Here is a 23,438-nt window from a genome sequence, read left to right as displayed (position 1 = left end):
AGGGGAATATTTCCCATAGCTTCAAACATTTTGGAGCCATGTCTGGAGTCCCTCCTTGCCTGTTTCTGTTCTCTGTATAAACCATTTTCCTCTGTAAGGATTGCAGGGTTTATCCCTCCATTTATTTAGCTGGAACATTGCTTCACGTCTCATCACCATGCCTTTTATGAATGTTTCATAGATAAGAATATTAAGCTGGTGAAAGAGGCTCCTTCAAAGAGAAGGGGAGAACCCCATTAGGTTCACATCATGACATGCACCAAATAAACCTGCAAGAAGATGAACGCCTGCCCCAAACTTGGAGGCTGTCTCCTCAGTCTAACAGTCCATAGAGAACTTGCTAAAATGAACTAAATAGCAATTATTTGAAAAAGAAGGGAAGGTTTTATGCTTTCTCATCTTCTCTTTTGCAATAGCCTTTGTACTGTAAAAGTGCATCAGATAATACATGTCATCACCCTTCAGAGGAACCCTCAAACATTCACAGTCCCATTTTACAGAAGTGAAAACAGAGGCACAGACTACTTTAGTAATGATGTTGCAGCCACAAATAGGTTTAAAACTTGGAGTTTTCAGCTCTCAGTCCAGTAGGCCAAACCATCTCTCATGCGTGCATAGAAGGGCAAAGCAGCAATCACACAGTGGAGAAAAGGACTCTTGGATTTATTCCACAATAACAAGAGTGGCTCGTGCATTTGTCCCTCAAAAAATTGAATCAAAGTAAGAAGGTGAAAATGGAGAAGCTTCAATCCTGTGTGAGTGTGATCAGGCCTTCATGCCAACCTCTGGTGAAGGAAATTTGGGGCAGGATGTTAAAGCAAGAAATAATGTGACCACAACAGCTCCCTGTGTGTAACATGCTTCTTCCACTCCCCAACACAGTAGACAAGGGAGAGAAACAGAGGTGCCTAGAAGCAATGATTTGGAGGGAAACTCCCCAAATCTCATTATAATCAGAGCTATAATATGAATAATTAACATCACTTGACCCTTCCCATTACAAAACCCCTCCTTTCAATTTTTTGCACTTCTGTCAAACTGCACTTTTCTCAGAGGGATTTATTGGGCCCAGACAGCTCTGTTGTTTCAGAGAACAAGGCAAGATGAAAAATAGTCATGCTTTGGCCTTCTTGCAGAGAGACTGCATCTCACCTCCAGTGTGCTCAGAAATTCCTTTTGACGTTCTTGCCTGTGTTCAGCCAAAAGAAAAGGAAAAAGTAAACCAACACAGAGCAGCAGTGTAGTCTGAGGTACACAACATCCAAGCTAGAATTGCAGGAGTCAGGAGGAAACTGAAGAAGGCTTTCCTAGAAATCACAGCACATCCCCACACCCTCATACAGAGACCAAATGTGGGTCTGGCACCATCTCTCTCTCCCTTTCTTTCATTCTCTCTTTCCTTTTCATCTCTTATTTTTGTCACAGTTAAGTCATGGAGTTTGAGTCAGTTTTTCCCATGAAAAAGTTCTGTCATATTTTAATGCACATGCACAGCCAGCCTGGATTCTGGCATCTCTATCGTGTTTGCCTCTGCAACTTCAATTAAAAAATCTTTGAATTTATGTAATATATATATACACACAAATATATGTACAAGTGTGGTTTTGTTCCAAAGCAAACTGAATAAGGGAGGCCATATGGTTCATTCTGCTGTAGCTTTTACCTCATCCCCAGTAAAAACAAAGGGTGGGATTCAGCTTTCCCAACTCAGTCATCAGAAAGCTGGGCATTGCATCTAATCCCTCTCTAGGCAGGGGAAGACACCTCCAGAGAGTAATCCATCCCATCTGTTTTGGATAGGGTTTAGGATGGGCTGAGTCATTGTCTGGAAGTGCCTGTCTCCCAGCATTGCCTCCAAGAGGCTGAGCAGCTCAATTATAGAGAAGGTAGGACTCACCTCAAGACATAATCCTGCCCAGTCCTGAGCATTATAGTGCTTACTGGAGCCAGAAGGAGCTGAACTGGCTCTCCACTTCTCCCAGAGTGCTCTGAATTGCCTGGCTCATCCTATGTATTTCCATCTCTCCTCACAGTCCATAAAGACCTTCAGGTTTATCTTAAAGACTGCAGTCCTCTCAGGTAGCAACACACACTTTGCTATCAGTATTTCTCACCCATAAATAGGCTGCGAGAGAGACGTGACTTCCCTCTGGAGGGCTGGATGCGATTCAAGAGCTGGCAGTCAAAAACAAGTTTAAATAAGAATATCTTGCTAAAAGTGCAGTGTTTGAAATCCTTAAGTACACAGCTAGGATGAATGCTCCTGGTGCCCAGCCATCTCCTCCATGCTCCACCAGCCTCCAGGAAAGGATTTTCAAAGCTCTTAGTGCAGAGAGTGCCTGGCAGCGGCTTTGGTCAGGACACGGCAGCAGGTTTCTAGTTCTGGCCTTGTAAGGCCACAGCTGGAACTTCTCCTGGCTCCAAGGAGCCAAGGGCTGAGGCTGCTGTGGGATTCCCGAGCTGCTCTGTTGCCGATGGGGTCTTTGCACTTCCACTCCTGCCTGGCCCCAGTGAGTCATCCCACTGAAATTCATGCCAAAGGCACTCTCCTGTGAGGGACAATATTAACCATTTCTTCCCTACTGATGCCCAGATTGTTCCCCTACAGCTGTGCAAATGACACTGATTCATTTTGGAGGTAAGCCAGGCACAGATCTAACCCAGTCACGCTGAGGAAAACCAGTTCAGCACCCTTGTGCTAGGTGCTGTAAGGTGAGACATTTCTACCGATGTGTTTGCCTGGGTAGATGCATTTTTGTTTGGAGGGTGGGGCAAGGATTAAAGGAGAGGGTGGGAGGAAGTAAAAATACAGAACAGCTGAAAAAAAAAAAAAAATCTGGTTGGGAATGGTTTGTAGCTGTCAGAGACAAGTTTTAAATGAGGATTTAAAAGAGGATAACTCAGTAGGAGAAGATTCCTCTATTTTCCTCAAATTAGCATGGACAAAATTGAGCCGAGAGATGGATTCCAATGCATTTGAGCTGAGAAACTGTGCTGGTGAATAAGCTGTCAGCACAGCTGGAACCCAGAACTTCAAACAGCCATCTCCAGGGCTACAAAATATCACACCTCAAACCTGGAGCAGAACAATCATGGTCTACAGTTAGGGACATGTGGGGTGACCACGGCTGCCAGGGAGTGGTCACAGTTTATGTCCGTGCTTTAGAAATGGTGAAAAGCTGGAGATGGGCTCACATTGCCTAAATGACCAATGTGCAAACAGTGTCTTCTTAAGTCTACAAGCTCAGAGACAAGTCAGCTCCCAGCCACCACTCTGGTCTTCGTTGTCACCTCCACAGTGATACCTGGACATGCAACACAACTTCTGCTTTTCTGGTTCTTGCTTGCTAAGGACCCTACATCACAGACGAGATGATTCAGGGGTGTGTGACCCCTAGGAACAGCAGGAAGAGAACCCACTTCAGCTACATTCCAGTTCAGCTGTTAGGTAACTTTGTACCCGACCCTTGGGTCTAGTTCTGACAGACCTCACTTTGCTTAAACACTGGTGGAGCAAAGCATGGGAAGAGATACACTCCCATGGAAGAGATGAGAGACTTCAGCCCTTTCTTGGGTCAAAGAGCTGCCTCAGAGACATCTGGGATGATGTCAGACCATCTGGGCACCTTTTAGGAGGAATCTGAGTCCTGGTGACATTTCTTTCACAGTCTCTTGTTTGTTTGAAGAGCAGGGTGAGGGTGAAGCCTGGCTACCCTGAAAGCTGTGCCGCTCAATGGGAGACAATGTGTGGTTGTTAGATGCTGTGACATTGCCAGACATTGGCCCTGCTATGAAGTAAGGGTGGGAATTCAAGCATCTCCTTATAATGCATGCCCCAAGCCCACATATTCACACTTTCCATTGCCTAGGAGCACTTGTATGTGCTTCATCCTATGCCCACAACCTCTGTGCAAGCTTCACGCCAGCCCATTAAAAAAAAAAAAATAAAATCAAAAGACTTTCAGTTCATGCTAAATCCAATCTTGTATGGATAGTGGGTCTCTGCAGTACGCTAGTGTAACTCAGCCTCTCTTGGAAACATCTTCCAGATGCAGAGGGAGTTTTCTCAGCACCCACCCTGCCAGTGCCTCTGAGATCACTTGGAAATCCTCAGCTGCATCCTGCACACCCAAACACAGCTGGCATCTGCCCTCACAAAGGCTGGGCAGTGAGACATTGACACCAGAGACACAGCCTCTTTCCGAACTGCGTGGGCTCAAGATCAGTCAGCCTAAAGAGCACGGCTAGCAGAGAAGAAAGCATTCACAACCAAAGCCTTTGGAAAGCGGTACCCATCGGCTGAAAGAGATGCATGAGAACAGTCTGTAGATAGCAGACATGTGACAATCTGAAACCATATGCTGAAGGATGCCACAACTAGAAGACAAAATTTCAGTAGCCTTCCAAATTCCCTAGGAGAGACCATATTTAACAAGAAAGGAGCTGAGGCACAAGATGTGGGCTCAAAGGGAATTAGGAACCCATGGCTCTGTCCAGTAACTTGTCTGAGAGTACAACAGTGCAGAGAAGGGCTCAGAAACTAGACCTCCTACAGTGAGGAGGAAGAAAGTACAAGTAAATATGTTGTTTGGCAAGATGCTGCAAGGAAGCACAGGGAGGAAAAAACAGAAGAGCTTCCCCCCTCCCCTTCAGTATCCTTTGTGCTTTGATTTTTATATTTCCCTTTCCAAACAAGCACAGGCAGCTGGTAAAAAGGTCCAGAGCTGGCTTTTCCAAGCTACAACAGCCCTACCTGGTCAAATCTGCCCATAGTATTAATCATAGGATTAATACTATGACTTAAGGAAAAGTTGGCATCAAAGTCACACATGAAATGGTGCTATCAAGGTCAGACAAGGTACTGCCATAGACTTTGTTTGTGATCCAGTAACCAAGGGAAAGGCCAGTGTGAGCACCACTGCCATTTTACAGGGAGGAGCTGAGGAACAGAGAGAGAAAAGGTCTGGGAAGTGTCATTCCTGCCGAGGACCGAAGCCACATCTTGTAAGTTTTGCTTTCCTCTATGTCCCAGTTTCCTTTCTGCCCACATAATGCAGATTACATGCCAGTTCCCAGCAACAGGGACTTTTGTATCAAAAATTAGTTTTAACCCAGAAGTCTACCCTTGTTTTTTTTTTTTTTTTTTATCTTCCTCCATCGCCCTCTTGGTGAGGACAATCTGCCCTTTCTTCCTCTTCAGCGAGCATCGTGAAGTTGAGGGACTGCAGCTCACCCTCTCCCTGTCAATGTATCTTTGTGCTTTCTTCCTGTCAGACACTGATTGAGTAACCAAGAAAAACTCCTTCACAATTCGGGACAACAAGCATTTTGTTTTACACCAACACTGGCATGTGACGGGAGGGAATTTGGTTGTAGAGCTCTGGACAATTAAGGTCTGTCTCCAGTCCATGGTCCAGTCTCTCCCGCCTGAATGTCAGAGATCCCTTGCTAGTAACTTGAACATTGCTGACTCCCTATGTGGCCTTAGTAAAGTTGCTTTGTAGTTTCCCAGTCGTTCAAAGGAATACTCCATCATTTAGAGCAACTGTTTCTATTGCCTTTTCTGAAAAAGATTTTCCACTTAACATTGAGTAAATGAAGTAAATCAGCTTCACATTCATCCAGGGCATTTAAGCACTGGATTTCTGATCAGTGGAAGAAAAAACTGGCTTCAAGGATGTGGACAAGTTTAGTTATCAGTTGGGGTAACTCACTTCTCTAGCACCCAACAGCATAGTAAGGAAAAATAAATTAAAAACTGCATGATCTGACTTCTCAGGAACTGGAGTTTCATGTGCCCAGACAGCAGAGTAGGTGCTCAGTTTTTACAATCTCCCTGCAGTATTGAGAATATAAATAAATGTCTATACAAAGATTTAAGGAGGCAAATTCTCATCAGCATCAAGCATCATTACTTCAAATCCTTATCAACAGTGCAGTATGGATTACAGTTGAGACAGCAAATGTTTCTGTACAGTAAGTCAAAGGGAAAAGTTTAAAGGCTGCCCCACAGTGCCACACTGAAATAACCCCAATGGAAACAATGGGGCTACCCGGGCAGACAGCCAGACTGACACAGCAGTGTATGAAGGCCACATTCTTGTTTTGTGCTTAGCTCATTTTAAATGGGATCACATCCCTTATCATGCCAGTCGGACATTCAAACCCCCACCCTGCCAGCATGACAAACAATTTCCATAGAGCTAGCAGCAAAAAGGTCAACACCAAGGGAAAATTACCCCATGCCCTCAATGCAGAGCTTGACGTCTCTCCCTCTGCCCATCCTCAGAAGATGGAGTTAGTCCCAGCACATGAAAACTGTTCCAACAACTCAGGACCTTTATTTTCTGTCACACAGACCAGCTGCCGACACAGTGCTGGGAAGAGCTGACATGCCCAGGAGGCTATCAGCAGCACATCACCTCGATTTCAGCAACCATTAGCTGCTACGTTATGCAGCAGAAGTTGGGCTGAGACATAGGTTGCTATGCTTTTCATAGTGATTAGCCTCCATTCTTCATCATGTAGCCACTCTCTCACAGCGGGTGCCTCAGCAGTCGGAAGCCTGCCAGGCTTGAAGCTTTCTAGACCCTTCTCTCAGAACATCCTACCTGTGCGTGTAACCTGCTAGGTGAGATGTATTGCTCCTTCACAGAGAGATGTTTCCTCTCCATGGAGAAAAGATCTGTGCTATTTCACCAAGGAGAGATTGTGCCATTCCAACTCAGGGAGGAGGTGTTATTCCTCTATGAAAATGAGTGCTGTACTTCCACAGAGGTGAAGTATCTGTTATCCCTCTGCAGAAGATGTGACTCTGTAGTGACCTCCTCTCATATCCTTGACGCTTTTCTCTCAAACTGTGATATCTCTTACTTTTAGATGCTATTTCCCCATTTTCATTTCCAGTGAGGGATGGTGATGATGGTTGGTTGGAGCAAAGATCCAGCACTTTTGCTCACAGTTATCATTAAGCAATACAAGATAACTAAATTGTTCTTTAAAAAAAAGCAAACTTGCCTGTTGTTCCACCCGAGAGTCTGCCACAGGGCTCTCACAGTCCTCCAACACCTGTCCCCCTTCTGATTTTCCCCATTTCCAAATCCCCTCAGCATCTCCAGCCTCAGGATCCCTCCTGCACACCTCTGCCTCCAACCCTTCCCCTAGTCACTTCCATCCCAAGTGACTGCCTCAGACATGAGCACATGCCAAGTCTTTGCCAAAAACTCTGCAAACAGAGCAGATGTTTTGGAGAAGATTAAGTCACTACATCAGGGGTAACTATCCAAGCAAATGTTCTCTTCTCATGACACAGGTACTATCATATCCTTCATTCTTGAGGGAACTCAAATTATATCATGTGGACCTCAGAATCAGAACTAACTGTGAACTTGATGACTTCATACAGTAATATAACATGGAAGACCTCACTCCATCAGGCTTCCACATGAGATCCCACAAGCACTTCTGAGCTTCAGCTGCTCATCACAGTTCAAAACAGACTGTCCTAGTTAAGCAATGTGTAGTACACAACCCCTTATTAGGGTGAAGGGGTATTTACTTGGAAATAGCAGTGTTGTTGCAAGCAGTGTTAGACTAATAGCTTAAGTCTTGGCAAAGATCAGGTGTCTTTTAGACTTGATGGATCTTGTACAGCCATAAGCCCAGCCATGGATTTGCCAGCTAAAAAAAAACAAGACTCTGCAAAAAGACAAGCACAGACAAAGAAAATAACCTACCTAAGTTCACATAACTGATCCATGGTGAAAACATGAATAGAATCTAGGTCTGGCTTTCAGGTATTGCTCCAACAACTGGAAAACCACAATTCCTGCTTGGGAAGGACTATTAAAGAAACCCATATCTATAGCTTCATAGACTTGCATGTGTATGCTAGGGCCTTGAGCATACTAATAGGCTTTAATGGCCCTGACCAGCCCCACCTGGGGCCTCCACCCACACTTCTGCCCATTTAAGCTCCAGCCTGACCCTCAGCCCAGTCTGATTCTCAGCCCAAGAGCTATGCTGTAGTTGGCTTTAGTGCTGTCACAGCTATAGCTGGTCACAGACCTCAATGACCTTGATCTATGGACTGTCTGAATTCCTGGCTTGATTTTCCTCCTTCCTTTTCACTATGGACTTGTCTGGTGATCGCTAGGCTGTGTCTGCTACTTCAATAACACCTGTTTTCAGTTCCTCCTTTGATGAATTCATCAAAGGTCCCATTGAAAGCCTTGGGAGAACTCTCAGTGTCTTCACGGGGTTTCAGTTCAAGGCTTAGCAACATTTCCATTCCAAACTCTGCACCCAATTAAAGGACTTGCTGTTTATAGGTGGACTGAGGTCTGTCTCTACCCCTACTGTCTCAGCAGGGAGCAAATAGCTGGGGGCATATTGGTGGTCAGTCCTGATACCAGAAGCAGATGCTCTCTCTCCTGAATATCTGAGGGCATCTTGCTCTGAAGGTTACTTGGTTCTTTGTATGGCCCTGTCATTATTTATAAGTTTTAGGGTTTGGGGAAGGCAGATCATTTTGCTGCATGACAAACGCTTGCATCTTTCTTGGAAGCTAAACAATTAAAGATTATATGGATCTGATGTTTTATTTGCTGTAGTAGTTCCTATATTCCATATTCACATGTACAGAGAGGACTGAGATGACACTGCTGTTGTGTATTCCTGAGTAGGAGGCAGCTGCATGAAGTTGTTAGCACTGGAGACACTGCATACAGTTCTGCCTACACTCAGGTTGTTGCTTTCCAGTAGAAATGGAAAAGCTGACAAACCTTTCCTCTTCACAGTAGCTTTAAACTCGCTAAAGGCTGTAATTAGAATTAGTGTTTTTTCCAAAGTCCCCTGGTGATTTAAGATAGTTCTCCTGGGCAGCAGCTATTATTTGGACTAGTAGTCAACAGGCCCACAGCCAGCACTGCAGCAACCAACAGAAGTCATTGAAGTTTGGAGTGAGAACATTGAGTGTCCAGGTGCTTGTCTGCTCTCTCACCACCCCAAAACTTCTCAGAGGGAGTCTATGTGCTGAGGCATAGAGGTTTAGGGATGTGTGTATATAAGGCACTTGGGCCCTCAGAAGGGCTCAGACGGTGTGGGTCACAGATCAAGGGTCCCGACGGCATCCCTTGGACGGACGCAGGCAAATAAACTGAAGCACTTACAAATACACAGCAGGTCCCGGCTTCAGCTGAGTTCCTCCTAGAGCAATTAACCTCAAAAAAAATTACAGTCTGGCACACTACCATTGATAAGTTGCCAGGCTTGCGGTGTAGCCAACTGTTTAACTGAGTGTGTGGGCATTTATTGCCTGTGGGAAAGGTAAGGTGCAATGAATCTGTGGTTGAAACAACTACATTTTACCATATGTCTGCAAAATATCTGCAAATCCATCCTCTTGTGGACACATTCATAGCTTGGAACATGCTTTTTTTATAACAGTGAATTGCAGGCTGATAAAACAGTTTTTCACCATGATTAGTGAAGCTGGGGATAATCACGGTAATCATGAAGTGGTGAACCTATAACTGACCCCTCTTTCTCCTAGTTATACCAGTGTAAAGCTGCTATGTTCCCCTCCATGTGGCCAAAGGTACCATAAAAATCAGCATGTCAGACTCATCAAATGGCAAATCATTTTGCTTCCCAGTAAATTTTGCAGATATAACCTGTTCCCCAGACTCTTCTGGCTCCTGTTATAAGCAACTATTCCACACAGAGTTTACTGCCTCTTAGCAAATGAAGGAACAAAGCTCATGAAGACAAAACCAGTATTTTATTTTCCAGTGGGACTGCAGTAATGACATGCAAAGTCTTGAACACATGACAAATTATTTTATCATCATGCTCAAGAGTTTTCTCTTCCTGAACTTTATCTCCCTGCCAGTACTAGAGGGTGACTGTTGCAAAGGCCCAGATTTTCAGTGGAGGTGGATTGCTGCAACACATCTGAGTCTGCTAGACATCACCAGAGTTCAGAGGCTGTGAAAACTGCAGGAGGAATATGTACATTATCTGATCTTCCCCACAAAGCTAGTATATGTCTCAGTGATTGAGGAGAATGTCTTAAGAGTCTAAATGATTTGGTTTAAGCTGATCAACCAGCCTCACTATATATGTTTGCAACTGGGTCTGGACATCTTGTTGCTTCAAAGACTGAGATATCTTAGGAGGAAAAGGATGGCACAAGTAGATAAAAGATGTAGGAAAAGGAAAACCTTGGCAGAGGAAAATAAATGGCTTACAATTAGATTGTGGGAGCTGCACAGGATACGTGAAATCCTGAACCCCTTTAAGTCACTTTGCCATTAACTTTCTGAAGGCAGGTGACTGAAAAGTACAAAATCTCCTCAAGTTCCTGTAGAAAAGGGTGCACAGCTGATGTTTCTCATCCTTGCTTATACAACCCTAAAAACTGTCCTTTGCCATAGTTACTGCAGCTGACCTGCAAGAGCACTCATTTACAAGTGCTGACTGTATTTTTAGCTGATCTCGCATGTGACTCAGTAGAGAGAAACGAGGAAAGGCAGTTCCATGGGAATTCCCAGCCCTCTACACACCACCATAGATCACCACAGCTGCAAGAGTCTAAAAGAAGAAAAGGAGGCATTTCCTCTGCTCAGATGTATCTTGCCACCAGGGGACGTGTCTGTAATTTAACAAACATCTTAATAACAACAACAATTGGGTAAAAAGGCCACTGAGCTCATGGCTCATGGCTGTAACTGATCACACTTCCTTAGTGTACCAAAAGAGGCATATATTCAGCCAGTCCTAGATTTTGGTCTTTCCTTGACTAATATGTGTGGGGGTTTTATGAGTTAGGTCATAATTCCATTAAGTTCTATTTTCTGGATCAGTTGAAATCAGAGCAGAGTAAGTGCTTCCTGCACATAGCACTCCTCCATAACATACCAGTGGTTCTCCATAAAAAGACTGTACTGAGATAGCAGGCAAAAAGTTGGGTACACACTCAGCAAAGGTTCTGGCTAGACACTTTTCTCACTTCAGGCTCAAGAGGCACCTTTCTATATCTAATTAACCTGAGATTTGCATATGTTAAGCAGTAAGAGCTGATTAGGCTAGAAGTAGACTATCAAGGGTTAACGGCCATGTTGTTTCTATTAAGTTTATGAAAAAGAAACACTAATAGGCTCAGGAGGAGAATAAAAGCTTTCATAGTACAAGGTTAATCTGCTGACCCAAGACACTACTTGTGCAGCTCACGCCAGCACCAAAGCCTTTCGGAATCTTAATCTCCCTGGTTCAGCTCTGTATCGCTGACTGTCTGCTTTCAGCATGCAGGACTGGGTGCATTTGTGCAGTATCTGTTTATTCTGCAAAGCAAGACAGACATTTTTCAGCAGAAGGATAACAGAAAGCCAAGAGCTAGGTTCTGTCCACAGGAATTTGTAAAGATTCAAAGGCATCTTCATTCAAGACCTCATTCAGCACAGTACTGGGTATGTTTGTTAACTCTCTGTTTGCTATTCCTATCACTGGGGAAGATAATTAGGAGCCATAAAAGTCATATTCCATTTTAGCTCACAGTGGAGATAATTTAATTTAATAGGGGACACAGCTTCTAAATTAAGATTTATGATCACCACTGAAACCAGATAGTAAAGTTTTTAGCAGAGAGAAAGGCATATATACCCCCAATGTCCTTGTTCAAAGACAGAACTGTCAGAGAATGACCACAGTCTGTATTTGTCAAGGACATTTGAGCTAGTGTTGGTGGGCAAGGAAAAAATAGGCTCTCAAATAACCACACTTTCCAGAAATATCACCATGGGTCAGGCAGACAACCAAGAAGCCTGAACGGACTAATTATAGCTCCTTAACTGGCCAAGACACAAGTCCAAACCATTGGCCTCCAGTCATTCTAGTAGAGTTACAACAGCACACCATCCATAAAAGCTGAAACTGCCTCATATTGCTGTGAACTTGCGTGGAAAGTGTCATTTTCCACTGTCATTAGCTTGGACATGGTAAGAAACTAGAAGGTAATGATGTGGCCATCCAACAGAGAGAAACCAACTAACTTCTTCATAGCTCATGCCTGTGGGGCAAGCCTCCAAATGGAAAGAAATGATACTAACCCTACCAGGACTTTTCTCCTTTTCTGCACAGGTATACAAGATGGAAACTGGGCTTGCCTCTTCAGTGTGACTTTAGACCTGAGATATATCTGTAAAATCACTCAGAACAGAGTTGAAGTCTTAATTCATCTCTGTTTCTAGTTTAGACTGATAATACTGTGCTGAGAGACAGAGTATATTCCCCCAGGCACGGTGCCCTTCCAAGACAGTTACTGGGCTCCTGAACTGGAGATGGTTTCCGTCTGTCCAGCTCAGAGAACTGAAGAAGCAAAAACATTTAGGCACCAGCCTGAACCCTCCATGTCAAAGGTCAGTTTTAAGCATTGGTGATGTGCCCTTCAGCTTGGTATGTTGTCTCACATTATGATCTGTGCCCTGGAAAAACGTCTGAAATTTGTGCTGAAAGACCCAGATTCTCAAATACAACAAATTGACCTTTCTTTCAACAGAACCCATTGGGTTATACATTGCTAAGTGTTTTGTCCAGGTAATTTAAAGACAGCAGTACCTTCACTATGCTGTTAAATTGGGCACAGTGGTCTGATGAATGCACTTTGCTGGGAGTTCTTCCTATTCTGCCTCTCTTCAAACTGCCCAGAACAGAACTGCCCACAACAATCCTAACTGCAACATCCTTGCTCCATTTTGACAACATCAGCGTTTTTGTACAGAGTGATGAAGTCACTTCTTGTTGCCATCCCATTCCCACTAACATGATAATGTCTCACTGAAGGTAAATCACCTCACCTTGAAGTGTCTTCAGAGCCACCTCTCACCTCAGACATAGAAAACACTTTGCAGAACCACCCATCTGGTGAGACAAAGCCTGAACCAAGCTCTCTGCAACCTTACAGCCAACGAGTCTACAATAAATGCAAGGACCTCACCTGTTTCAGTTTTGTTCCCACCATGGAAGCACTGCTGTCAAGCACAAATACAACATTCTTTGGCAATGGAGGAAGATCTGTGGGGGCGAAGTAGTGCACGAAATACCCATTAAGAATCTGTGGAAGAGCAAGGAAGTCAAGAATTAAAGGTAGATAATGATGCAATATTCTACACACATTATTATGGGATATTTGGTTGGGCACACCTGATCCTGTTTTCAATTTCTGTATCTATATTGGAAGATATGAGTGCTCCTTAGTATCCTTCTTAATCCTGGTCTCCTGTTTATCCAGACTGGGGGAGCCTGCTGGAGCTCTCCATATCTCATTCCATGATGGACACTGGGGTTTCCGTCCAAATGCAGTAAGGATATAACGTATGTACCCAAGGATCAGAACCACAACATGCCTTTGGGGAAGTAGCCTTGTATCTGGCTGTATACAGCCAGTATATTGAGAAACTGAAAAGCAGATGCAAAAGAGAAACTCAGTGAGGTGGGTACCTCTGTTTTTTAAGTTCATCTTGTGGCTGCCAACTGACTGGTTTTATTTTGGATAGTTTTTACAAGATGGAGAAGTAGCCTTCACTTGGAAAACATTTTCTAGGACATTTGGACCATGCAAGACAATTGAACCATCTCAGGTATATCTAATAAAACAGAAAAGATGAGTCATGTGTACAGTACCTGAATATCCCCAACACTTAGCTCCCTGTTGACATCATATCTAATTATGAAGTCTCCCAAAATGCCATTTCGGGCGATCCTGGTTTGCTCGACAACACTGGGATTGAATGTAACTTTAGCTAAGGTTTTGGTATGTCCAACTACAGTAGAAGGAGGAGGAGAATCATCACCTGTTGAGATAAAACCACAGTATTACAAGTTTTTCCCACTGTCTTACAGATGTCTAAGCACAGCACCCACAGTATTACCATGGAGTCAGGTCAGCTAGTGTAGTTCCATACTGAGATTAAAGATTCAGCTCACAGTGACAAAGTAAGACATTAATAACCCTTCCCCACTAATTCTAAACTGAAACCAATATTGCAATGTGTCATGGTTTGAACCCAGCTGGAAGCTAAACACCATGCAGCCACTTGTTCACCGTCCCCGCACCCGGGGAATGAAGGAGGGAATTGGAGGGGTAAAGGGAGATTTGTAGGTTGAAATAAAAAGTTAAATAATTGTAATAAAATAAAATAATAACAATAATAGAAAGTACAAACGGGTAATGCACAATGCAATTGCTCACCACCCACTGACTGATATCCAGCCCGTTCCCACCTAGTGATCCTGAAATACCAAGACCCTGCAGTCACAATCGCAGAAGTGAGAGAGAACCCTCTCCTTCCCAGCTGCCCTTCCTTTATATACTGAGCATGACGTTACATGATACGGAATATTTCATTGGCCAATTTGGGTCTGGTGCTCTGGTCGTGCTCCCTTCCAGCTTCGTGTACATCTGTGCACAGACAGGACATGGAGGGTCGGAGAGTCCTTGATGTCTTAGCAACAACTGAAAGCATCAGTGTATTATCAGCATTCTTCTCATACCAAATCCCATACTGAATCTAAAACACAGCACTATTCTAGCTACTAAGAAGAAAAATTAACGCTATCCCAGCCAAAAGAAGAACATAATCCTATCAGGAATATAAATGTTTAGGCAAAATTTCTGTGCTCACTTCTGTTCAGAGGTCACTGAACTCAAAGGCCAGATACCCTCTGTATGGCTGTTAACTCCTTTCTGTAAATAATGAACACACAACTTCAAACATGTACGTGGTATTCATTCCAGCCAACTCTAGACATCTAGAATAGAGATCCTGTACCAGAGATCCTGCCAGTCAATGCAAGTGTGATTAATTTTGCCTGTTTGAACATTTCCTCTAGGATTAGATGAATCATATTGCAGATTTCTCCCTATTGATTATAAAAAGTTCTTGAGGTGACTTGTTTAGATGTACTGTAGGCATGTGAGGTGGGATTGATCTGACTAATGGATGACTTGATCTGACAAGCGTCTTATGTGTAACGTCTACATCTGAACAAGTCATCTTAGCTGCCTTTATGTTCAGCAAAGAGTTCTCAGTATAGTCGCTGCAACTTCAGTCTTACTGATTGAGACAAAATGCACCACTTGCTAGTGCAGTCATGAAAAGCGCATCCCTGAGATGTAACACCCTGATCTCCTACAGCCATTTCTGAGTCAGTGAAGACGGATGTGGCTTTCAGAGGGCATCTCAGAGAAAGGCAATAATTTAGGTCTGAGTCACCCTGAAGGAACCTCTGCTTGTCTTGTTAGCAGTGTTCATTTTCTAAAGTTGAAGGAGATGGATATTCCTTGTTGTCTCTCTGTGTGGCCAAAATCCCACCTTACCTTTGGTATCCCACCACACCTTTGGTGTGCCAACTGTTCATTACCTCTGAACTCTGCAAGGACCCTTACATGAGACTGAACAAAGGTCAGATTTAAAATTCCCTAGAATTTTAGCCTTAAAATTCCCTAGATTTTGAGAGCTTTGCCCCTTACCCTAACTAGCTATTGAAAACTCCCAAATAGATTCTCAAGTGATGTTCTTGAGTGTTTCAACTCTCACAGTGATTATTCCAACACTCCTCTGAGGTACAGAAGTGCTACTATATCTGCTCATGTGCTGATTAAAATTGGTGAAAATTAGAAGCTTAGTGTGTGCAGGGTTCTCAAATCTTTGCCAAAGATGGCCCAAGAAGTCTGTGGTATGGTAGGGAAAAGACAAGATGAGTGAAATTCAAGTTCCTGTTTAGGTGTTCACAGTTAAAGTACCTACATTTCTTAGAAAATTTCTATGCTCAATGGAGGTCATGTCAAGGGTGTCAGGGGAGATTAGGGTGTGATATATCTGGCCAGACACAGACATCTGCTTTAGGATGATTTTAATTATGGGCTATACTCCATTAACAATACTGATCACAATGACAAGTTGCAGGCAGTCTTGAAAAGCTCCTCTCCAGAGGTCCCTATAACACTAGGTAAGTCTATGTAAGGGGGAGTAGCACTTCTCCACCTTTGTAAAGTGTTTTGAGCAGCATTAGAGGAATGCAACATCACATCTGTATGCAACATTGAACACAATCCACCTCACATTCAGATTCCTCAGTGATTTACAAAATCAGGTATATATGATTATGTCCGTTTAACAAGTGGGAAAACAGAGGCATAATGTGGTTACCTAAATCACTTGACTTCCAACAGGTCAAAGTTCATAGAAATGCTGGGGCTAGGGTTCTTGTAGGTTTGTAAAATGATAAGCCAAAGCTATGACGTTTACTCTAAAGTGCTATGTATAATCTAGACTCCTCTAGGCAAAGGAATGAAAGTAAGAATCATAAATCTATACCACTCAATACTTCCATGTTGATTTGGCTTTACTTTTATAGCTGTCCTGTGAGTCCATTTGAATAAACAAGGAATAAGACCATACTACTGAGGCAGGGAAGTTTCCTCATAGGCCAAATTTCTACACTAATAAATTGTAGTTGGAGGACCTGGAATATGAAACAAACTCAACAGCAAAATTCTTGACCAGAGGAGCTTGAAAGATAGATATTACTCAATTTTTCAGTGAAGTCATGAACTGACTCTGCATTGTGGCTTCTCTGTCTATGCCAATTCAAATCCATCCATCCTGACAGAAACAGAAAGAGAGGTCTCAGCCAAAACATTGAAGTCACTTAAGGACACCAGTGTCAGATGTTAAAAGGGGTTTATAAGACAATTACCCAGAGCTTCAAAATTTATTCTAAAATCTATGTACAGTTCAGATATCTCCTGGCAAAAAAAAATTCATAAATCAATAGATCTATAAGATTTTACCTCCATCTTGATTTGGTTTTACTTTTATAGCTGCCCTCTGATCTGATGAATCAACAGATGAAATATGTTTTTAATACACAATACATCAGATTTGCTGTATTGCCTTCCTGGATTTTCCATCTGTCTCCTATCAATTCCAAGATCGCATTTAACTGCCAGAGTGTGGGAAATGCTCAGAATTCATAGAAATAGCTTAACAGTTCATTTATATTTTCTGACCTATTTGAGAGTTTCATGTTTCTTCTCCTCAATTGCTAAAAAGCAAGCATGGGTGTTGGTTAGGCTGCCTGACCACATCACATCAGGGTTACTGAAAGTCAGTCTCACGCTGGGAACAGAAGCTCTCATGTTATACTTACTGCACATACATATCTGTGGCTGTGGCCTTTGGACTGCACTTCTGTGTTTCTCTGCCATAAGCACTTTGATTGGTGAGCACAATATGCTGTGCGCCACAACAGCATGAGTTTCAGTCCTAGCATGTCTATGAACTCTGACCATCTGAAATTAGCTGAGTTAGGTAGCCACTCCATGCCTCAGTCTTCCCACCTGTTAAATGGGCAGTCACATGTATCCAGTTTTGTAAAGCACTGTGGAATCTAGATGGGATCATGTGGATCACACTGCATTCCTTTATTATTCCTCAAAATGTCATCCCCAGTAACACAGTACTTTAGGAATCCCTGGAGAGGAGGTTTCCAAGGCTGCCTCACATATCCATTGCCAGTGACAAGAATAGCTGGGGAAGCTCTCCTGTCTTCTTCATAGTCACTCATCTCCCATCTCCAGGATGGAAATTAAAACCAAAAAATAGTCTGGTAGAAAAGGCCTAAAGTAATCTTTTTTTTCACCTGAAATAATAGAAATCAGGTCTGAAAGGCAGGTTATCTAATTCATCCCATGTTCCCAGACCAAATCCCTTCCTACTTGGTTTTATGACATGGTCTGGAAACACTCCAGATCTCCAGTAATACAAACTGAGTACCTGCCTCTGCCAGTCCTTTTCAGAGCTTCACATTTTCACTGTTAGACATCTTCAATGTCTAATTTACATTTTTCTTTCTGGCTTATAAACCCATGACTTCTTGTTCTTTCTGTTATTGACACAGAAAGTGCAGTATTCTTTTCCTCCTTGCATCAGCCTTTTATATATTTGAATACAGTTACTATGTCTTCCCCCCCGGTTTCTTTTTTAGGCAGCATTTGATATCTGGATCACAATAACTCTCCTTTCTTCCTCAGCCCGGTTCTTTTTAAACAAGTGTCTGAAAGAGGACAATCTATGAGATATTTCAGGGTACAGAGCATGAATGAGCTCCAAAGATGTGAGCTGGTCTGCGCTCACACTGAAGTAGTTAATAGGGCCTTTAGACAAACTTTCGACCAAATTCACCTAAAGAAGTAAACAGAGCAATAAAAAGCATTTTTCATATGAAACTGTAGTCTTCACATGGTGAAGTTAAACCTAAATTATTTTGGAGACTGGCAGAGTCAGGATTAGAGCTCAAATCCAAAATTTGTTCTCTGCTAACACGTGGAAACTTCTAGATAACTGTGATAAGAAATAAAAGCCTTTCTGAGACCTATGACTTTGAAGAGAAATAGTAATTCTCAAGCACACCAAGCAGTCATTCTCCCTGCCCAAGTCCATGACTAGTTCTCACACTGCTGTGCTGGAGGAAAAGGATGAAGAGAGTCATCCCTGAGGATGCTAACTATGACATTGTTCAGAAAATGGCTCCATTCTGAGGTCACCAGAGAAGGCTAGGATCATTGGCCTCAATGTCTCCTGTTTTGGAGTTTGTGTGTGACAGAAGACAACATCTGCACATGCCAAACAATCACTTTCCAAAACTCACATGCTTAATATTTTCCTTTGGGAAAAACACAACTCCCAGATGGAGCTGTGTGCACAGACGTCACTGGCAAAGGAAATAACCTGGAAAAATCTGTCATCACATTGTCTCTGCTCCATATTCAGAGAGGATATACGCAGGACTTTTCAAGAGCCTCTATCTATAGCAAAGCACAGCATTACTTTTCATAAATAATTGAAAATTTGTGGAACAGAGTCCAGTCTTTGTATCTATGGCCCCTACAGCCAAACCCAGGCAGAATTAGACTCTTTACTGCTTCTTCTCCTACTGCTGTGATTTCTGCACTGTTTTATAAATGGCAATAAAAGGTGTCCTTCACTCTTTCTCACCAAGAGGCATCTTCTGTCTATAAGTCTTTAAGTTTTATCTCTTCTGTTCATCACAGACTGTATGGATACTAGCAGTTTGACCACAGTCAAAAGTAAAAATCCTGAATGACCATTAAACAGAGAAATAATTGTTTTTTCCACTATGGTTCCTGCATGGTACATTGTCTCTGTGGATAGCATGTAGACAGCACCACAAATAAATGAAAGAGGATTGATCTATAAAACAAAGGCATATCAGCCATTACTACACATTTGGGTCATCTAAACTATTGTTATTATCTTTCTCATTAGTTTTGCTAACAGTATTTATTGCCACAACAGGTTGGCATTTCAGTTCTGAACATCAATCACTGCTGGTGTTCATCACGTGGAGCTGTGGATAACTCCAAAGCCAAACATATTTGATTTTCAATTTAATTTGCCTGTCCTACACTGGATCTTCGTGATCTGTACTCAGAAATAGCATGTGGTTTCTTATCCAGGTCAGTCAGAGACAAAAGTATCTAAATTACTTTCGAAACTACATCTATCCCCAACAATGGATGTATTCCTCACTTTGGATGTATTACTCAGAATGCCATTTAACTAATGATTTGATGTCACAATACATTTTTCACCCAATACTCTCAAGGTAAGTTATACTTATCAAAATCTCACATTTTTTCATTAACCATGAGTTACTATAGACATCTTTGTAGACATAGGAAATTGAGGAAGAGAGTTTTCAGAACATATTCAAACTCAGACCATTCAGGCAGTGCCATTTTCCAATGTGCAGAGCTCCTTTCCTTATTTGGTTGTTTTTTTAAGTCATGACCTCTCATTTAGGGCACTACAGGTAACACAGTATGGCAGCATCTGGTCTGACATCCTTGGCTGGCCACTTACTTCCTAGATTGCTACCATGCTCTCCAGCCAAGTGATATTAAAGAGTTTTAAGCCACAGGAATCCAAGAAGAGACCAGACACTGTCTTTTTGCTGGTTTACTTCCAGTTTGCAAACTGTCCACCATGCAGCCACTCTTTAAATGTAAGACTGGCAATTCACCTGTCTTTCACTTAAAAGCCCGTAGTCTTCCCTGAAGGTCTCGCTAGACATGCAGATCTCATGCTCTTGAGTCTTTAGGTGTCATATGAGCAAGAAGGTTTTGCAGGGAGGATCCAATGATTCAGATGTTTTGCTTTTAGGATCAAGCTTGAGAAGTGACAGCTGGCTGGAATATAATGGATTTCCAAGTGAAATGCTCCTTGCCTTGGCCTTGACCTCCCTAGGAGTATTCTTGTGGTTTCCACTTGTGTTTAGGAAAGCAAGAAGTTCCTGTTGTCTGCTCCAAGTGTGATTGATCTTGCTGGTCAGAAGAGGTCACAAGCAATAAATCCCTCCTATCTGAAACAAGCTGTCCTTCTCTGCGATCTACATTAGACCCTTGTGAGACCCTCTGTCAATTCTTTTTCATTTTTTTTTTCCTTTGGTCTGACTGCTGGTAATGTCTTAATCTCCTCATCTTGCTTTAGATCAGAAAGAACCTCAGCAAAACTACTGTATTCATTAACCTTATACACGCATCTGAGTGGCACTCACCTGAGTACCAATGAAGACTTGATCTGGGAGAGTCACAACCCACTCCTGACTGCCCATGATGGACCCCAGAAGTGTGTTTGGCATTTCAATGATTCAACGATTTCCATGGCAATGATTTCAACCCAGCAAACAGATTTCAATAACTGTATAGGGCGATTCCTGATCGAGAGGGTCTGTAATTGAATTCTGAGCAAGGATAAAGCACAGAGCATCTGAGTTTCAGTTGCATTACCATCCTGTCATGGGACATCTATTGTATATACATTTTACTGCCTAGGAAGGATTATGGAACCCTAGAGCTTGGGCCTGTTTTTATATGAGCTGCTTGAAATCTGAAGCATGGTGCCAAGAGTGATCAGGGCTCACAGACTGCCATTTGGATAGCAAATCACAAGAGTTTTCCCCGTATGTCTTTTACATATAGGAATTTCCATACTGCACTACACCAACAATGTGTCTGCTCTGCGTAGTCTGTCTCTAAGCTTGATAAATGCCAGATGTTTTTCAGGAAACCATATGCTACAATGCACTATGATACTGCCTAATAGGTGAAAAAGGCTTCCTGTCTCTCCTGATGAGGAGCAGGGCACATTTATCACACAGTGCATACATGTACAGCAGAGAGACTAATTAGCTGTCGGAGGCTTGACCTGAAGCTAGTCCAAGTCACTGAGAGCCTTGATTTCACTGTGATTTGAATGAAATCAGTGAGAGCAATCAGTTTAACTCCAGTTCACATGCCTTAGGATCTTTACCAGGCAGACATGAACAGCTCCACTGATTTTGCTGATAATACGTCACTTAGAGTAACTGAGGATCAAGTCCCCCAAGACTCTACATCCTGCTTCCAGGTCAGACTCACCCTCTTTTTTTGGTAAGGGTTTTTTGTCAGCATGTCAACATATAGAAATCACAGTACACTGTGCTCCTCGCTGTTATTTTACACTACAAAAATTACCTTTACAGTCTCTGAACAGTGAGCAAGGATGGTGGGGGAAAAGAGTAGATACTCAAACTGCACTTAGTGCTTTGGCAAAACATGGATTTTCATCTTGGAATTTCCCATGTTCTAAAATCCAGGATATCCTATCTGCCTTGGCATGGATGGATGGAAAAAAACAATGAACTTAAAATAAACAGTTCCCAGGAGATGTGGAGTCAGGGAAGAGCCTGCTTAAATGTTGAACATAAGGCCTGAAGGCCCAGTTCAAAGCTCATAAGACAATAGGAAAAAAAAATCCTATTGAGTTGAATGGGATCAGCCCTATATTTGTTAAGTTCCAAAGTTCTCACAAGCTTATGCACAGATACCTCATAGATACACTCATCTATAGAAAACAGAACAAAAGCCATCAGCCTTTATGACAAGACTGAATTCCCACCATTGAACTTCACAGAGTTCATAATCCTGAAATCCCTTTTGCATTACAGCCATTATACCAGCTTTCATGAACCTGGAGGTTGCCCTGCCAGTGAATGAGAGATCTCTAAATAGGAGTTGCCGATGGTCTGCAATGCATAGATACTTCCTTGTCACTCAAATGCAGCCACCTCTGGGGTGGGATGTACCCGTCATACAGTGAGTGCAGCAAGAGTTAAGAAGGGAAAGTAAAAAATGTATCTTTCTAAATACAGTCATAGTTGGAATTTATCAGAATAATTTATGCCTAATGAGCTGCTAGCATTCGTTTTTCTTGTTGCCTTCACGAGATGTGTCCTCTAATTTCTAATATAGGCTTGAACTTAGACACTGATGCTTTAATACAGTGTCAGGGTTTTGTTCCGTGCTTCATTTGGAGCAGAGGGAAAGTGAACAAAACACCAGGCTACACAGTTATCCAAGATTGCCTTGGAGAACTCCCAGGACTGCCAGTCCAGTTTTTGAGCCGTGATTAAGGCCCAATGAGTAACAGAACCATGGGTCATCAAATCTCTCCTTACCTCCAGCTTTCTCATTGCCTTTATGCTTGCTGTTTCGAAGGGGAGGCACTTCCAGTGAAACTATGCCTGAGTTCTCCAGGATGTTCACCTCCACTCGTAACCTCCCCACCAGCTGCTGAGGCCGGATGCTGACTGTATATTCATATTTTCCGAGTCGCCTTTGCAAAAGCTCTTCGTAATGCAGTAGGAACCTGGCCTGCATCTTGCGAGGAATGAAGACAGAAGCCTTGAATGTCTCATAGCCATTCTCCCTGGAAGGAAAATCCAAAGACACCTTCACACCCCATACACATCGCATACCACCTCCTCCATTGAATGATGAATCTGGATTTTGTTGGTCTAATAAAAGTAATTCCTATTGTTCCTCATTGCAATATCTTAAGCAAAGTACAAATTAATTCCTCTTCCCTAAAATTAGCTGTTTATAGCTACATACTCACTGGGGAGAAATAGGACCCCTAAGACAATTCTACCACTGGACACTTCTCTAAAAGGACTCTTCTCTTCCGATTGACTACCATGTGCCATCAGTCACCCAACATAAGACTGACAGCGTTCTGTTTGGTAATTTGAAGGGAGATGAATTCCCACCTTTAGCCATTATTGGCTTCAGCTGCCCTTCTGTTAAACAGGGATAACTTAATATGTTCCACCTCCCACACAGTGCACTGTAGTGTCCAGCTACCAGGCACTGATATGATGCCAGGCACTACTATTTGTGAACGGAAAATAAAAAGCCACATAACAAGAAGGGAAACTTTTAATGCCATGTAGGGGCCACTTCAGAACTCACTGATGTGAGATTTTGGCGATGCCCACAATTCAGTGATCATTGAAAAGGATTTGAGACTTTGATT

The 23,438-nt window shown here is 42.7% G+C and overlaps 1 protein-coding gene across 1 annotated transcript in view; it reads right to left on the bottom strand.

Moving 5' to 3' along the window:
- Positions 1-23,438, bottom strand: part of ITIH5 (inter-alpha-trypsin inhibitor heavy chain 5) — a 49,519-nt gene that overhangs the window by 15,606 nt on the left and 10,475 nt on the right. Inside the window, exons 5-7 of the mRNA XM_032995777.2 lie at positions 22,582-22,832; positions 13,681-13,850; positions 12,995-13,111 (exon numbers count right to left, since the gene is read on the bottom strand). Coding sequence (XP_032851668.1) covers positions 12,995-13,111; positions 13,681-13,850; positions 22,582-22,832 — 538 coding nt within the window. The remainder of the gene's footprint in view (positions 1-12,994; positions 13,112-13,680; positions 13,851-22,581; positions 22,833-23,438) is intronic.

The sequence above is a fragment of the Tyto alba genome, unplaced genomic scaffold, assembly GCF_018691265.1.
Source record: "Tyto alba isolate M040663 unplaced genomic scaffold, T.alba_DEE_v4.0 Super-Scaffold_2, whole genome shotgun sequence".
Classification (NCBI taxonomy): domain Eukaryota; kingdom Metazoa; phylum Chordata; class Aves; order Strigiformes; family Tytonidae; genus Tyto; species Tyto alba.
Note: the sequence above shows the minus strand (reverse complement) of the source record. Positions and strands in the feature narration are given on the sequence as shown.